Source organism: Neoarius graeffei, chromosome 28 (assembly GCF_027579695.1).
Source record: "Neoarius graeffei isolate fNeoGra1 chromosome 28, fNeoGra1.pri, whole genome shotgun sequence".
Lineage (NCBI taxonomy): Eukaryota > Metazoa > Chordata > Actinopteri > Siluriformes > Ariidae > Neoarius > Neoarius graeffei.
Genome location: NC_083596.1, coordinates 6,468,992 through 6,488,101, shown reverse-complemented (window position 1 = coordinate 6,488,101; position 19,110 = coordinate 6,468,992). Strand labels below are relative to the sequence as shown.

Below are 19,110 nucleotides of genomic sequence, written 5' to 3'. Positions count from 1 at the left end.
CGGAATGTGAAGTGTCAGCCAGGTGTCAATGCCGCCATTTTTGAAAACCATTTTCCAAACAAAATATTGCACAAAAACGAGTTTAAATGACGATTACTGTCTACTTTTTTCAAACTTTCCTGATTGCTATCAAAACAAACAAAACTTCCGGCATTCGAAAGAGGGCGTGCGCGTCTTTTGACAATGTTTGCAGATGTCGGTCGCTTTGATTTCCGCTGTACGTTTTACTTCCGTCCTACGATGTCTCGCACAGGTCTCAACGAATCTCGTTTACGGCCATTGCTTTGACATATGGACTGATCTATTACAGAGCATATTTCACTCATAGCTTGCTATAGCAGCGACAAAATAGCGATCAAAAACGCCTTTCGATATTTAATAAATTGAGAGAATTTTGATGATAAATTTGCTTTCAGTTCTCTAAGAAAGTGTGGATGTGTTTGGGAATGAAGTGACCTTGGTACTGGGAGAAGTGGGCGGGGCCAACCAAATGAGTAGGCGGCTCTGACTTTGCCTCTTGTTTCCACTGCGCCGACTCTGACTCCAAATTTGACGACATGGTGGAAGAATTGGGCTTCATATCTGTTGAACAGAAGGGCAGGGAGCCATGCTTTATTATTATTATTTAGTTATTGCACCAAACATGTCTTGGATGATGGATTACATTTAGGCTCAGTGGAAAAGGTGTAAATTAAACTATTGAAGTGTTTTTTGAGCATATAAATACACATTTGTATGTGACCTGAGACGAAATATCCGATGCTAGAACTGAAACTATTAGCATTACAATATTTCCAAGCTTGTCTAATTTTTAATTTGCCTTGCTGAAGCAATAAGAATACAGGTGTATTTTCTCACACACCCAATTAGCTTTGTGCTCTAATTTGAAGACTTGTGCTTGTGCAAGGTTTTTTTTTGTTTTGTTTTGTTTTTTCCCCCCCTCTTCATGACACTTGGCTTGCATGCTTCTGAAGGTTCTTTTGCCCCTTTCTGTCCACACGTTGAGCTTTTATCAAGTCCCATGGGTGAAAATAGAGCTGGGCAGGAGGCCAGCAAGGTTTTACAGCCGACATGGAAAAGCCAGATCTCCAAACACGACATGGCTACCGGTTTACACAAGAAAACGCCCTGACGCGTGATTTATATCTATTGTTGCCCATTCCAGTCAGATCCTGCGTATTGTTTGTGTGTTGTGTTTTTGACAGCTGGTGTTTGGTACAGCATATGGATTAAGAGCAGCACTCGGCTTTAGCAGCGACAGAGCGGTGTGATTGTACAGTAATGTTCTGCTGTAATAGAACTCTGTTTGCAGTCAGTCATGGTCAAAGTCATCGTCTTATCAGTATGTTTACTGCTGAAGCTGAGCCAGACCTGTGTGTACACACACACACACACACACACACACACACACACACTTGTACTTCAGTCTCATGACAGATGTTACAGCACTGGCTTTGGTGTGAAGGCACCACACCTGTCGCCGGCAGGGTATCGGACCCGAACGCACCAGCTGACTCGCGTCGGAGCTTCTTGCATCACTGACTTCATTAGTTTTCTCAGGTCTAAAGAGCGCTCGGGGTTAAGGCCTCTGCATGCTCTTGCGACAAGGCTTTCGCAGATAGCTTTTCGCAGACAGTTGTAATTTATCGTTGAGCGGGGAGTAATAGGCGTGCGCGATGTTATTCACCGCCACAACGCAAGGGGGTGCGAAGTCGCAAAATCGCTAGGAGTAGTTGGTGGGTGTGGTTAGTGGAGTGTTTTATCCTCTGGTTACTTATGACTAGAACTGGAGTTGTATAGATGTACGTACTTCCTCAATCAACTGCTCTTCGTGCTGCTCCATCTTCGCTCGTGTTTTTAAAAATGGCGGTCGTGAAAACAAACCAAACCGGGAAAGTAGGGAAGCGGAAGTGCGTGTACAGCGGATGTAGAGTGGACCAGTCAGAGCCCTCTTGTCTGCAACGCTGTCTGCGGTGGTCACAATTTTTGGGAGGTCCTTGCAGATGGCGTCTGCGAAGGGGGGGGGCTTCGCAGACGCCATCTGCGAGGACTGGGTTGTCAGCATAAATTGGCCTTTAGACGTAGACAGGAATCAATCGTGACGAGACATGCAGGGTTTTTTCTAGAAAAATTTAGTATGAGGGCGCTCACCATGGCGAGGGAGCGAAGCGGGGGGGGGGGGATGGTGCCGGTTGTCCCCCCCCCCGCCATTCAAAGCCTTTGAAAAATCTGAGGCTATCTGAGAGGGAAATTTTAACAAATTGTCTGTCAACATTGAAAAAGAAAGAAGTAATCATCTTCTGCCCCGGACAGTCTTTGGCTTTCTTCCGCTTCGTGCCGCGGGATGACATCTTTAAATGCCCAAGTGTCAACAAAAACAACTCGCGAACTACTGTCAAAAGCTCCCGCGCCGGTGGGTGAAAGGTCATTCAGTCTCGAGAAATCTTGCTCTACAAGTCAGCTGACCTTGTATGTAACCCATGTCAAATCTCGCGAGAGCAGCCGCGACAAGTAAACAACTAAACAACATGGCGCCTCAGTCTGGAAAACGCCAGTTCGGATTGCTTTTGCACCGTCTGGCGGTGTATCTACTATGATTGGAATATTTTTGGAGCAATTATAACGTATTTGATGATCAGACACATTGTCACGTAGTGTTGCTGGGATGTTTTCACGGAGTCGGTAAGGGGGCGCACGCCGAGAGTAAGAGGGCGCAGCGCCCCTGTTCCCCCGTTTAGATGAAAGCCTGACGTATAATAAAACAATACTTTTTGTTAATTTTAATGTAAGAAACCGTAAATGTATAAAATGTTGTATGTTCTGAGAAAAATAAGTAAATATTTCCATGAAAGAGTTTGCAATTGGTCACAGTGGCTGTGTTTGGGTAGAGAGACGAGTAAAAGGTCCAGCAGATTGCCTGGTCCCATGTTTTGGTTGCTTGGAAACCTAATTAATGTCCTGATTTGACTGCTGAATTCGCACACATCAAAAGGTGTGACCAGCACTTTGCCACCACCATCTGTGGCCGGGTGTCCAAGAGAGCAAACTTAGCATCTCTGTGTGTGTCACTTGCTTGCTTTCTCTCTCTCTCTCTCTCTCGTGTCAATCATGTGGAAGGCAGCAGCTAAGTTTCCTCTAACTATGATGCTGCATGACCAGCAGTTTAAAAAGATCCAGTTGACTCGCTTAAAGGAAAAGGCAACTTTTGTACAAAATCACCACAAATGGATAGATAAATATATAAAGTAATCGATCATGGAATTTATAGAGAAAGAACAGACCGCATAACAGTATCTTTTATCTTTTAATAATATGGGCTTGCGCTGAGCTCAGCGAAGATGCGTTCCGCCATATTGATCTACTGCGTGACGTCATGCGGCCCACCACTGAAAAGAACTCTTCAGTGCTTCATGGTAATAAGGTAAAAAACCAGTACAATCGCTTCTTCAAAGTTTCACCAAATGGTTTTATTTATGCAACTTAAAGCTCATAATATTGTATAACTTTGGTCGAGTAAAAACACGGAGCAAAAACATGGCTGAATCCTGAATGACTCCTATTTGGATTTGTCCTACCAAGCCTACTGCGCATGCGCGAAGCGGCTCGGCTCGGTTTTCCCTTTCGGGCGCTCTCGTTTTCTGTTAGAATTTGGTAAAGAAAAAAATAAATATTATTTACCAGCTTACTGGGTCCATGAACATAAATCTGACAGCTGACAAGGTCGGGATATAAACGAATCAAATACAAGCCACCCGCCGGGACTCCTTACTGTCATCACAGTGATCTGTCTGTAAACACTGTTTTCATTGGCCCAGTGACGTCACAGATCAGAGGGAGGCGCATTAACGAAAGATTCTGATTGGTTTATAGTTGCCCACAATCTCAAAATGGCTGACTCCTCCAACTTCGGCTCCTCTGTATCAATTCATGATTTCAAAGTTAAAAATATTTTTTCATGTTCGATATATAATGGAAATAATTAACGGAATTATGTTTTTCTCCTATTACACACACTGTACAAAAGTTGCCTTATCCTTTAACCAGTCTCAAAGATGACTAAATTTTTTTTTTTTTGGGTGGGGGGTGTAAATAAATATAATGCCTTCCACAATCATTGGCACCCCTTGTAAAGATTAACGAAAGGGTTCTCCTTCATTTGGTTTGTCTGCTTTCTTATCTTTCTCATGTTGAGGGAATTTGGCCTCCGTGTCGCCTCATATTTGTGCCCCAGTTAATCAGGAAGTCATGGACTACGTCTTGAAAGTTCCTACACACACCAATCAACTCAAACATGTACAGTGTAAACGGGAAACGGGCTTCAGTTACAGTGTGTTCCCGATAATTTTCAGTTCTGATTGTTTTATTTGAAAGAACTCGACCTTCTGAACAAGACTTGGTCGTTGTATTGTCAATTTTTTGCGAACAAATTAGTACCCAGGTCAACTTAAGACATTTTTTTTTTTCCTCTCATTTATCATGCAAATTTAGTTCTGATCGATGTTTTGGGTCGCTCTTGCTTCGGGGAACAAAATTTCGCCCTTTGTTGATTTTCCTGTTGTGAACAATTTGTCATGGAAGTTGGTCCTTTCTCACATCGTCACGTTTCAGTTCTGTTTGATGTTTTGGTCGTCACGGTTGTTTTGATGGCAGGCCAGATGAGCTCCTACGCCCTTGACGTTCTGGTTTATTTAATCCAGTAGCAAGGTATTAGCATCACTTCTTTTCAGGCGTGTAACGATTATAATCATATTTTATGTAAGGAACGAAACCCTGAAGGGCATGCTGTTATAGAAAAATAATTAACAGTGGATTGGTGTGATGAAGCAGAGATACTATTACCACCCAGTAGTTGTTTATTTTCTTATAACGGCTCGTCCTGAACAGCATATTGTCAATGATGATCATTTAAACATTTATCAAAGACTTTTTATAAACTTGTCAACTCACCAGCCACTTTTTTCTCTCTCCCTTGAAATTAATAACCCATAAAAATGCAGTTTATCTCGTTATCGAGAAATCATCTGTCCTGAAGACTTGTTCATGTCTGAAAGCTTGGTCAGATGTAAAACTGTGACTATGACAAAGCACCGACATTTCCATAAATATTAAATAAGCATAAGACAGAAAGCTTCATCATACCAACAGCTATACTTGTATTCAGTTATAAAGATTTATTTTGCACTTGTTCAACAACACTAAAGCAAGACGGCCTTTCGATTTCATTAAATCGGTGATATTTAGTTCCCTCTGAAATTTTGTCATTGTGATACATGTTTATTTCTGTAATAACTCATAAAAATATCAGGCCATTCTGTGGCTGGGAAGTTATTTAATTTGAGGGGATTAAAGCAAATAATGCGCATGAAATCGCTCGCTTCGCGCAGACAGAGGAAGTCCGTGTGTGTGCGCATGCGCAGATTTACCTTTGACATTCTGTCGCTAAACGAACAGCTGATCACACCGAGGTGCTCGCTGAGTGCCAGTATTTATTAGTTTGGTCCTGCGTTTCCTTTCCTTCGTATATAACATATAACGTCGGTCTTTCACGTTTCATTCGCACACTCGCATCCTCCATTTTTCTCTCCTGTTCCAAATTTGTATCCCACAATGCCTTGCGCGAACGGGGAAAGCCCACCACATGATGCATGATGTAGTATCTTGTATTGTGTCATGGTGAAGCAGGAAAAAATAGCGGAGAATTTAGGATCACGTGGAGATAAATTCGTTAATTGTTTCATTTAAAAAAAAACTCATAAAATTGCAAGTCTGTGACTTTAATTCAGTACTTTCAGTCGAATAAACAAAAATAACTGGGTGTCGGGGGGGGGGGATTCTTTTTATGACGTACACTTGAAAAATCTGAAAGGCGGTCTAGCTTTAAAAGAGCTGGACTGTGGTTGAAGGAGGAGCTTTAGCTGTAGGGAAAACGACACCATGCCGCGATTAACGATAGGAAATTTGTTTCACGTTTAAGCCCAAGTTGAGTGTCCTCAAAAATGCTAGGCTTAAATAACTCTAACAGTTTTTACTCCTGGCAAATGTCACCAGCATTTTATTGATCACTTGTTCATGAGTGAATATAAAAAGAGATTTTATGAAATGTCAAATCGGAGGTATTTCAGTACAGAACGCTGAGCCTCGTACTCCTCAGTCAGCCTAAATATAGAGAAATCAATCTAATCCCTGTCAGATAAGTGAGCTAGCTAATTATCTGGTACAATTGGAAGGCCAAAGCTGTAACTGCGAGCCACTTTGTTTCTCCACCTCACAACAAAAAGCACTTGGACAGCGAATTAACTGTAAAAGATGGCGAGGTTTGACGAGTTACGGAGTGTTAGCCAAAGACTTGTCGCTCTCAACCTTGTTGCCGAGCAGGAGTTTGAAATGTTTGAACATGGAGAGGAAGTGTAAAACGAATCCCTCTGACCCATTCAGCACACATTTGCTTATGAGCATAATCCAGCTATTTAAATACTCGACATGCGAAAACGCACGTTATCCTGCCCCGCGTTTTTATCGCTGTTCCAGTGATGAAACGTTCACGTTCAGTGCTGCAGAACTGTGGAACTCACTTCCTCTAGAGGTAAAACTATGCAAATCTCTTGCAGCATTCACAAGCGTGGTCAGGATGGTTTGTATTTCCTTGAAAACTATGGATCAATGTAAATAAATTGTAAAGTGTTTTTTCAATTTTGACTTTTTTTCTTCCCATTACTATTATCGTTTATTTCTTTTTCATTAGCTAAGAGCCGTGTGTATATTATGTATAGGATGTCAAGTGCTATCTGGCTAGTTATGCTATCTTGCTATACTATTTATTAGTGCTGTCAAGCGATTAAAATATTTAATCGCGATTTAATGTCGCGACTGTCATAGTTAACTCGCGATTAATCACAATTTAATCGCACATTTTTGTCACATGAAAAACCATTGTAATTCTCAGCATAAAGTGAATGGGCTTGCTTTGTACCAATGTTTTTTTTTTTTTTTTTTAATTGCAGAGCATAACACGTCTTGTCACAGCCGCTGACATCCATAACTTCCATATTAGATGAGAAAACCAAGGGATGAAAAATAAAGTGCATATCACTGTGAAAATAAAAAAATGTTTTATTTTACTCTTCATTAGTTTCTTTTGAAGAGAAGTATTTGCCATAAAAGAAGGAAAAAACAGATAACAAAAATAAAAACTAGTGCTGTCAAGCGATTAAAATATTTAATCGCGATTAATGTCGCGACTGTCATAGTTAACTTGCGATTAATCGCAATTTAATCGCACATTTTTGTCACATGAAAAACCGTTGTAATTCTCTTACCAGCATAAAGTGAATGGGCTTGTTTTGTACCAATGTTTTTTTTATTGCAAAGTATAACACGTCTTGACACAGCCACTGCAAAGTGAAACCTAAGCTGAGCACCGTGGCTCTTCGTCCCGAGGCTAGCAAGAGAACCATGAGTGAAGTGATCTACTGTTTGAGTTAGTCTACAACTCTAATCAGAGAGACAGGTTACACAGTGACGGTAGGCTTGACATGCTTGATTATAATATAAAGTACACTATTATATTAACTTTAAGTTGTTCGTTGATAAATATTGCATTGAATCTGATCTTTACTGTTTCAGCTCACTTAACACATTTTGTACTTTTACACTTTCTGCCTGTTGATGCGTCGCGCTGTCCAATCAGAGGTGGCCAAATTTGCATATTACAGGAAGGATTTCTGGGATAGCATTGAGTTTACAGTTCAGAGGAATCTGGCTTCTTTAGACGCTGTCTTCTTAAAACTGAATAAATATTTAAAATGAGCCAGTCTTTTGAACGGCTCTTTTCAAAGAACGGATCACAAAGATGCGGATCCCATCAAAGAGCCATAAATCCCATCTCTACTAGCGCGCCCTGCCCGCGCTGGTTCTTTGGGGGAGGAGGGCAGAGGACTCTGGCTGTGCGAGGCGTGGCATTATAGTCTAGCTGCTATTGTTTTTCTAAGCAAAGTCTCTGTTCCAAGTTCCTGGCAGTTTCAAAAGCTTATGAAAAACCTACATCATGTCACAGAGCGTTAATCTCGCGATAAAAAAATTATCGCCGTTAAAATTGAGTCAAGTTAACGCGTTAATAACGCGACATTTTTGACAGCACTAATAAAAACATTCATCATGCGTTCAAAAACGTTCATCATAGTGTGGCACTGTATTCTCTAATTCTCACTGCTTATAACTCTACACCTCCCCGGTGGAGATGAGCTGGGAAACTGAAGACTGAAGGAACAGTATTGAAAAGTATTTTTCCAGTCTCACCTGTGAAAGGTAATCCCATGTGATCTCGTTTGGACGGTAAACCTGTTGGTACAGTTAAACGCAGCACATGAATGAGGCATCTTTATTCTCGGCTACTGTCTAGACGCTATACCAGAGACGGTTGAAGAATCTCCACTTTGCCCCATCCAATATGGTGGCGAGGATGTTTATATGTCTGTGCCTTTCTCCATCACTCACACGTACTCTTATTGAAGCAGCGCGCGACAAGCCTCAACAGGAACTACGGGTGACTCGCAGGGCCAAATTAGAATTTGCATTAACGGCACTATTTTTTTTTTTTTAATCGCGATAAATTGAAAACGCGTTATTATCGCGTTAACTTTGACAGCACTACTATTTATATATTGGAGTCATGAAGCATTTTATTTTATTCCACCGAAACTATGCGTTCATTTCAACTGACGCGTCACAGCCTAATGACCTTTAAAAAACAAACAAAAAAACCTCAACACTAAGTATAATAGCTTCGATTAGGGTGATTTTCATGCTGTAGGAGAAGGGGGGGGGACACAAAAACCCTCTGGCGATGAATCCCTGAGGGTCCACGGGCACCATTTTGAGAACCAAATGCACATCCGTGTTGTTTCTCCATGAAGGACGGAAAAGCACTGCTGCGTTTCCCTGCCCTGGGACCCAAAACCTCTGGGCAACAAGTGGCCAGTTGTTGGGTCTGAATTCCTCCAACGGCTGTCAGGCTTTTTCTTGCCTGGGTAGCAGATTTATCGGCACGCTCACATTACTGGCATTCCAGCATTCCCAAGAAAGAGGCTTTAGCCTGAAAGGGGGGGGGAGAGAATGTGGCATGCTCACTTGCACTTTCTTTCTCTCTCTCTCTCTCTCGGGCATCACAGCGTCTCATCTAGAAGGTTTGACACTCTAAAGGTGATGCATGCCTCTAATTGAGACACACTAAATTGGAAACATTATATTTTGATTTTTTTTTTCTTCTGGTCCTTTCCTTTTGTGAAATGACATCAATCATGCCTCCAGGCAGTCATCTCAATTTTCTGTAATTTTCTGAAAGGCTATACTTTTCAATGGTGAAAAACAACACGGGAAAAGAATGAAAGAATTCAGATAAATCGGAATTTCTTTTGTGTCCGGTTTTACTTTTGTGTTTAGCGTGAATGCCTAAACTGCAGATAGGAAGCTACGTGACTATTTATGTATTTTTTTTTTTCCCCCACCTATGAAAAGTGCACAAACGATTAGTGAAGCTCGCTCGAAGAGGGTGGGGGGGGGGGGGGGGGATTTTTTTTTTTAATATATAAAAGTTATGATCTCGTCATAATGGCAGGAGAAACAATTGTTTAAATGTTGGCTCGTAAGAAGAGAACTGAAAATTGGCCGTTATTAAATGCGCTGCTTTATGGAAGCCAGATGCTTTATAAGTGCTCGGATGGGTAAGAGGTTCAACAAGCCTTTCTGCTGATGGTGGGTTGTGTCAGATACCCGTTTCCCACCAAAGGCAGTTCGAGGGATGGTTTCAACAGGCAAAGAACCGGCCAGGAAAAGTGGTTCAAGAGTGGCACTAATGCTTTTCTGGTCTTGAACCAAGAGCCACTTGTGTCCGGGGCTGTGGGCGGGATTAACGTGACCATTAAAACTTTGTGACCGCCGTTTAAAAAAAAAAAAACAACTAATGTTGCATCTAGTCCACCATTATTATTATTGTGCTTGGCACTAGTGTTGCTGGGAAGGCATATCGAGGCGTATACAGTGATGTAATGATGTCATTCACTCGCCCATGGAAATGCAAACCGCTTCTCAGGTTTGCAAGTTGAACCGGCACTAGCACCTAGGTCATGTTGGTGGAAAAGAGGCTTGAGTAAACATAGCAGGGGATAAAGCCATAGGTGACGGTTTATTTTCTTTATATTAAAATAAATTATTATGGCACCATTAAGTAATCAGTCATCTGTTATGCACTTTTTGTGACTGCCTTAATTTCTCTGAACAAACTGCATCTTTCTGATCCATGACTTCCTGCAATTTTTTTTTTTTTTTTTTTTCAGATTGCGGCTAAGATGGGCGGAGACCAGATGCCCCATCTGAACCACTCTTCTCCTGTTGTTGATCCCTCAATTTACGGCTACGGAGGGCAGAAACGCTCCCTAGATGAAGGTGGTAAAGTTCAATCTCTGATTTTGACTGCTCACTAAATTTATTTTTAAGGTTTACCAGTTAAGATTTGAAGTAAGAAAGGAAGAGAGCGTGAGGGTTTTGTTAACTTGTATTTGGGGTCCTGAATATATTGTAGCTAATGACATTTTTTATTTGTTTGGTTAGTGTATTACAGAGAATTTACTTTCATTTACTAAATTTAATGTTTAAATTTTGTTTAGGAGATCATGACTAATATATATTTATTTAATACTAGGCGTGTGACAGTAAATCATGATGCAAATTTGACAATTCGAATCAATACGTACATGTGTAATCCTAGTTTTTCCGAGCTGTAATTGTGTTTAGGCAGCAGAGGTTGTAATGGTGTACTGTACGATGGCAGGAAAGCTTGTGATTTCACCCTAGGCAGAAGTAACGCAGCTCTAATGGCACGAAATGAAGTAAACACACGAGAACAGGAATGTGAGCGAACTGCCGTGATTGTGTACAAATAGATTAGACAGGAAATCAGAGTTCTCTTTTTACAGACTGCAGAAAGATAAAATAAAGGGAAGCAAACGGAGGAAGTACAAATGTGTGTAAAAGTTTAAGAAAAGGCTGATTTGTTAACTTATTTTTAATAAAAGGAGTATTTTTGTGAATAGGTTGTTTTACGACAGATGTGGGAAAATTATTTTTAGCTGTAAAGAAAATTTTTTTTTTTGTGCAATTTAACACAAGGAATATTTAAACTGGTGCAGAATAGGAAAATAAATGCTACTTTTTTCGCAATAACATTTTCATTTACTTTAAAAAAAAAAAAAAACGTGACTCGAATTGTGAATTGGTTGATTGTTACATGTCTATTGCTTATATTTGATTAAATCGAGTTCATTTATTTAGAACTTGTATTTCCTCATCCTGAGTGTGCCCCCCTCCAAAAAAAAGACGAAAAAAACCCCACCATTATTATAAGACAGCAGTGAAGTAACTGTCTCTGTATCTTGTTATACGTGATCATTTTTCTGTAAAACAAACAGCCTTCAGACAGAAAAAGAAGGCGCCCTGTCCTTGTCCACTTTTTTCTTCATCTATTTGTTGACCTTGGCTGTTTATTGAAGTAGATATGAGGAGTTTTTAAATTCTCCCAGTGTTTATGATGGCATGGGTGATTTTGCATTGCAAAAAAAAAAAAGAAAATGCATGTCCTGTTGATGTTCATGCAATAAGTTTTAAGAGACGATGCCAAAGCTGTTTGTCTTGGTGCAAAAAATATTTTGGCGTTTTCAAGGTTGCCAAACAGTCTTTGCATGTAGAGCTCTGCAGTGAGCATGTGCGCGCGCGCGGCCTCTCGGCTCACGGTGTTATTTCTGGTGGGGATTACACAATGGAGCACAAAGTAAATTAAGTGTGTAGGCAACAGCAGTCCAAGCCACTGCAAGGACGGAGAAGGGATTTATCAGGCCTCCGAGTCCTGACACGTGGCCGTCATCAACTGCGCTGTTTCTTCTTCTGCAATAATTTACTCGCGTTAAAGCTCCACCATGGGGGGAGGAAAAGAAACCCTCGGGCCTTAAGCATGACCGCTTCCCGAAGTCGTTGCAGGAAGTGAGTGTGCTGTTCTGTGTGCTACATGAGCTTTACTCAGTCACACAAACACACCATGTGCGGAGTTCCTTCACGGTTCTTTAAAGGAGAACTGAAGTCATTTTTAAACTTGCTTTATTTCTTAACGTGTTATTCAATTATGTTTTCGGTTTTAGTAACCTTATCATGACTCTTATTGGTAATGAATTGCAATTAAATATTATACTTATCGGCCTATTCGGTTTTCAGCTGTGTTGAATTTAGTTTGTTTGGTCCACGGCAGGCGTCGCTTATCCGCGCGATCTTCACGAGATTTGTGCGAGACTTCGGAACGTGAAGAAGCGTCAGCCAGGTGTCAGTGCCGCCATTTTGAACAGTTTTCCAAACAAAATATTGCACAAAAACGGGTTTAAATGACGATTATTGCCTACTTTTTTCAAACTTTCCTGCTATCAAAACAAACAAAACTTCCAGCTTGATTACATCAGCGTTCGAAAGAGGGCGCGCAGATTTTTTTTTTTTTTTTTTTTTTTGCGGTCGTGCTGAAAAATCAAATTAAGTCTCAAATGTGATTTTTAATAAAAGGCAGCAGCAAAGAAGAAAGTATTCAGCCTTGATTTAAAGGTCCCATGGCATGAAATTTTCACTTTGAGGTTTTTTAACGTTAAAATGAGTTCCTCTGACCTTCTTAAGTCACCCCAGTGGCTAGAAATTTCATAATGTGTAAACCAAACTATGCCCACCCTTTGTCAACATTTGAGAATGGCGCGTCAAAATGGCGCGTTGATAGGCTCTTCCCTTTACTACGTCAGCAAGGGAGATGATCCCCCGGATTCCCACCCACTGTATGGATTGCCCGCCCAGCTCAAAAGTTGCCACCAAACGTGGAAATTGCGCTGTACATGGATGTGACAACACAGAAAAGAGTCTGTTTTTACTGCCGACGGGAGAGCCCCTGAAGACGCAGTGGCTTAATTTTATTTACTCCAATAATACGCCGTCGAGTCTACCTAAGACGGTGTATGTTTGTCAGAAGCATTTTCCTGATGAATGTTTCCACAACTTGGGACAGTACAGGGCAGGTTTTGCACATCAACTGTCACTGAAGCCTGGGTCCGTACCAAGCATCCCTGCCGCATCAGCCACAAACACCGAACAAGTAAGTGTATAACTGTTAAGTCGTTTTGCCGTGTTTTAAAATCGGTGCGTTAGCCTTGCAATGGCTACATTAGCTGTGCAGCTAACCGCTTCCTGCAGTTAGCCAGGTACTCTGCGCTACAAAACCAAAAAGCATGCAGCATGCTCTGTTATAATAGCCAATCAAAACAGTTTTTACAAAGACACCCACATTCTTTTTTTTTTTTAAGTCACTCGTTCATTTTATTTGTTTGTTTGTTCAGTAAAAACCCAAACATTTGTTGAATTTATTTTATTTCCTCGCGTCGCACCTTAATGACGTCAGCGCGCGGTATTTTTCCCTTCGCGGTTTGTTCCTTCTCTCTCGCCATAGTAAGACACCCACATCCACTTGTTCTGACCCACTGGAGGTAGCGTCACAGTGCTGTTAGCCAATCAGAGGTAACACATTTACATGTCATGAATATTAATGATAAGAGCTGAAATCCTGTCGCTCTCCCGCCACCCACTCCTCCACCAAACTAGAACAGCCTGAAACAGGAGAACCACAGCATTTTTTTCACCAAAACCGGCTCTCGGCATTTATTCATACTAGAGACCACCGCACAATTAATGAAAAAACGATGCCATGGGACCTTTAAAAGAACTGAAAGCTGCAGGTACTTTGTATTGATTAATGTGTGAAATACGCTCAGTATAATATGGATTTATCACAAAAACACATGCATGTATTTATTAGTTTGCAACCCACCAGCCAACTGATCTGGCACGTTTTAATTGTGCGACAGTAATGATGTAAAAACCAGCACAACGGACTGGTGCCTGAAAGTGCTCTCCGCCGGCGCGCCAGCCCCCCCCCCAAAAAAAAATAAATTTTTTTTTACCAATGAGCTCACTATATAGTCCCATCTATATAGGGAGTAGTGAACGATTTCGGACACAGGGAACATTGGCAGATGTCGGTCACTTTGATTTCCGCTGTACGTTTTACTTCCGTCCTACGATGTCTCGCACAGGTCTCAACGAATCTCGTTTACGGCCGTCGCTTTATGTGGACTGATATATTACAGAGCATATTTCAAACACTCATAACTTGCGATAGCAGCGACAAAATAGAGATCAAAAATGCATTCCTATATTTAATAAAATGAGAAATAGAATTTTGATAATAAAAAAATTTGCCTTCAGTTCTCCTTTAACTTGGCTGGGAGAGATTTATACAGCAAATGTGACACTGTGTGTAAAGATACTGAATAATCATCACCTGAAATGATGTTTGGAAAGAAACACAGCAAAAAAGTCTGTTTTTGTCGGAGTAATCCATTAGCGAGCTCTATGGGCAGAGGTGGACAAAATACCCAACTTCATTACTTAAGTCAGAGTACAGATCCCGCTGGTCAAGTGTTACTCCAATACAAGTAAAAGTTGTCCAGTCAAATTTTTACTTAAGTTAAAGTACTCGCTTTTAAAAATACTTAAGTATTAAAAGTACATTTTCTGTCAACACATTGTTGAATCGGGGCGGCACGGTGGTGTAGTGGTTAGCGCTGTCGCCTCACAGCAAGAAGGTCCGGGTTCGAGCCCCATGGCCGGCGAGGGCCTTTCTGTGTGGAGTTTGCATGTTCTCCCCGTGTCTGCATGGGTTTCCTCCGGCTGCTCCGGTTTCCCCCACAGTCCAAAGACATGCAGGTTAGGTTAACTGGTGACTCTAAATTGACCGTAGGTGTGAATGGTTGTTTGTCTCTGTGTGTCAGCCCTGCAGTGACCTGGTGACTTGTCCAGGGTGTACCCCGCCTTTCGCCCGTAGTCAGCTGGGATAGGCTCCAGCTTGCCTGCGACCATGTAGAACAGGATAAAGCGGCTACAGATAATGAGATGAGATGAGACATTGTTGAATTATTGCCACAACGCTTATAAAACCTAATGCCTCTGAAGCACCCGACTGGATTTACTGACTAACTTGTAGAACCTGGAGAATAAACGCCTGGTAGAACATTACATAATGAAACACAACTGAACAAGAACTTTAATTGTTTTTATTAAATTAAATTAAATTAAATTAAAACACTCCTCCCCACCCCCACAAAGCAGCATGGTAGTGTTCTGACAGTGCACACATGTATGTGTATGTTAATTAGGAAGACAGTAGAATAGCTGTAAATGCAGCTTGCTCAGAAAATAAAAATGACAATCCAACCTGCTTAAAACCCAGATCCACACCTCGAGCTTAATAACTGCCCAACAGCAACACTGCTTTAAGCTAGACAAAAAATAAAAATGCAAGACCATCATCTGATATAAAAAAAATTCCATCAATTTGTTGTGACTGACTAGTGCACTACTGTCCATCTCACAGGTCTCGTGTGTGTGCGCGTGCGTAATCTGCCTGTGGAATCATGGTGGTTTAACGTTAAGCTTGCTAGTCAGTGAAGCATCACCTGACATGCTAGCAAACTCTTTTCAAACTCAATCATATTGGGTAGCTAACGTTACTAGAAAAGAATGTAGAAATCTTTGTTTATTTGGCAAGATTATGCTAAAACATTTCTGAAAGGACTTCAGAGAAGTTAACATTATTCATGTTGGGGTAACTCCATTTTCACATGCGAATTAACAGTGTCCAAGTTAACTAGCTATGTGTTAACGTTAGCCGTGGACAAGGCTGCGGCAACTTGGCAAGCAAGTCCATAGAAAGTCATTTGACTAACCAGACTGCATAGCTATTGCAATGTTATCACTAGCTTTAAAAGCACAAACAACTTCATTGCAAGTTTTCTCTTGGAATAAAACATTTGCATACCTCAATATGCTTCCGCAGGTCGGACGGCGAGTTTTGTAGGCTGTGATGTGCTCCGTTTTAGGCAAACATTTAAAACAAAACGACTCTTTATTCCTTTCAGAAAACTGAAACGTGGGTGTGTGCGTTCCCCAGAAGTACCGCCTCCTTCCATTCTGCCATCAACTGATCATGTTAAATGATGCTGCGGAGAATTCCTTGAACTTGATTTTATACGATCTAAGGACGTGAAGTGACCCTCGTGATTACTGTCTGTGTCACCTGGGGGAAAATAAATCGCGTTTTGGAAAAGAAAAGAGAAAAAGCCACTTTTCAAAGCTGCTTCATTGTAATGAGGACCTTGATAGAAATGTCGTGGAGTAAAAAGTTTGATATTTGTCTTTCAAATGTAGTGAAGTTAGTCGTAAGTTGCCAGAAGAAAATACTCGAGTAAAGTACAGATACTCAAAGTATACTTAAGTACAGTACTCAAGTAAATATGTATGTGTATATATTATTTACCAGCTGGGAGGTCCATATGGTGAAATACCGTGACCGAGGTCTTGAAAGTACTGAGCGAGGCCCTCTGGGACGAGGTCACGGCATTTCACCATACGGACCGACCTTAAGCTGGTAAATAATATATTTATTTTTTTTCTTTATCAAATTCTAACAGAAAACGAGAGCGCCCGAAAGGGAAAACCGAGCCGAGCCGCCATTTTGAATCCTCATTCACGGCTGTAGTGCAAATGGCTTCCTCCTCGGTATACAAGTGCACTTCCATGGCAGGAAAAAAACTACATTTTGCCGCCTATGTAGTCCCCTATTTATACAAAATTGAATCATTCAGGATTCAGCCATGTTTTTGCTCGGCGTTAGCAAGTTACAGGTTTTTAGCTTTCTCCTGAAATGTTTTTTTATTTCTTCTTCCTCAGGGTAGTAAAACTCGCTTTCGCTGTGAACACTGTCGTTATCGCTATCCATGCTGTAAAATTAATGCTATTCTCCTGAGAAATGCTGGCAAAAATTAAGATTTTTGATAATCTTTATAAATATAAAAAAAAAAAGATAAATGTTGACAAAAAAAATGCTACTATGTTTGTTATTGCTGTGAACGAACGAGTCACCAGAGGTCCGTAACTGGGGTCCGTACCGTAGGATACGGACCCGCTTGCCAGCCAATCAGAGCGCAGGATTTGATGGAAACCAGACCGTGAAAAAAATATACTTCATTACTGTCCACCTCTGACTATGGGAGAGTAAAAGTTCTGTGTTTTACTTCCCTGGAAACCGAATCAGTCAGGCTGAAAAGTGTTTGCTAAATGTCATAAAATGTGATAACATATGACAAAGTTTTCACTATGATATACACTCACCGGCCACTTTAATAGGAACTTGTTTTTGATTCTAAGACTCCTGTTCTCGGCTGCGGGACTGGAACCCAATGTGGTGTTCTGCTGTTGCGTGCTGAGATGCTTTTCTGCTCACCACGGTTGTAGAGAGTTGCTACGAGTTACTATTTCCTTCCTCTGACCTCTCAACAAGGCGTTTGTTTCCACCCACAAAAGTCACTCACTCAATGTTTGTTTGTTTGTTTTTTTTCCCCTCTTCGCACCATTCTGTGTAAACTTTGGCGACTGTTTGTGTGAAAATCCCCAGGAGATCAGCAGTTTCTGAAACACTCAAACCAGTCCATCTAGCTCAAACCAACACCCATGCCACAGTGAAAGTCACACTTTGAGATCGTGATTTTTCCTATTCTGATGTTTGAACATTGTGAACATTTAACTGAAGCTCTTGATTTGGATCTGCATGGTTTGATGCATCGTGCTGCTGTCAAGGGATTGACAATATTTTAAGACCGTGGTGAAAACTAGAGGAAAAAATTTTATTTGCACATTCAGAAATGAAAAGATCACATCACTAATTATTCTTCTTTCTTAAAGCTATTTTAAAGAACATATTTTTCTCATAAAATCTCGTGCACTGCCAGTATTGATCATGCTCTCTGCTGAAAGAGAGAGAGAAATTGTGAGGCAACATTAATTCAGAACAATAACCCAGAGTATCATGTTATTTAAGATGTAGATACAGATACACTCTTAGAAAATGAAGTGTATTATTCCATCCGTATTGACTGGATACAAGCAATCGCGTGCTCTGATTGATTGATTGATTGATTGATTGATTGATTGATTGGCTACTCCACTACTAGGATATCAGCTCATATACCATGAGTATAGAAAAACAAAATGGTGGAGCGTGTTGGTGAACCAACCGAGGACGAAATAAAAACTCTACTCGAAAACAAAAAAGCAACAAAATATGGAATGAAAGGATTTGATTGTAAGCGCATACCCTTTTTTAAAAAAAAATTTCAAGAATAATCGTAGCATTTTTCACAAATCGCTCCTGTCCTTTTGCCGGTTTCTTTGTTCTAAGCGGAAACGATTTTGTCGGACGCTTTGTACAAAGTTTTTTTTTATTTATTGAATTTGCAAAAAAAAAAAATGCTCCGTTTCTCAAAATCCAGTGAATGTGGATAGAATAAGAGTTATTCCACTCAAACTCGTCATACATGGCTGATAGCTAACTCGGTGCTATGCGCCTCGTCAGCCATCAGCTCATGTACGACTCGATTTCATGGAATAACCATTAATTATTGTACCCTTAGGAGTACAGTGGCTTGTCACTGGAGCAGGACTTTCTAAGGTACTTATTTGTACCCTTTACGTATATACCAATTCGGAACATGTATGTATGTACTTTTTTATGGAATCAGTTTTGTGCCAAAATGTTCATACAATACTTTTGAAATATCAAACAAAAACAACAAATCAAAATTTAAAAAAAAAAAAATTTTAAAAAGTCTAATTTTTTTTTAGACTGGCAAACGAATTATTTGTGTAATCGTGCAAAATATCAATCTATTACTCTTCAGAAACCTTTTATTTTTGTTCCGTGTCTTTCTCAGTTTTGTTTGACATAATTTATTTTGGTTGCGATTCCAGCTTTCTCGTTTGCGCTCCCTGACTTTTTGCTTGCAGTTTTGGCACAAACTTCACGTGTGGGTGGGCTGTCCAGGAATGCATTCCCATTGGGTGACTTGTGTTTGACTGACAGCTACGCTCAGCGATTCCCCGGAGGCTGTTGCGGCCATTTCCTACTCGGATTCTGGCGGACTGTTT

The 19,110-nt window shown here is 40.7% G+C and overlaps 1 protein-coding gene across 2 annotated transcripts in view; it reads left to right on the top strand.

Annotated features, from left to right (window-relative positions):
• The window catches only part of fubp3 (far upstream element (FUSE) binding protein 3), a 75,580-nt gene that overhangs the window by 20,296 nt on the left and 36,174 nt on the right, over positions 1–19,110 (top strand). For both annotated transcript variants that reach the window (XM_060912873.1, XM_060912872.1), the window contains exon 2: positions 10,332–10,440. In XM_060912873.1, coding sequence (XP_060768856.1) covers positions 10,332–10,440 — 109 coding nt within the window. The remainder of the gene's footprint in view (positions 1–10,331; positions 10,441–19,110) is intronic.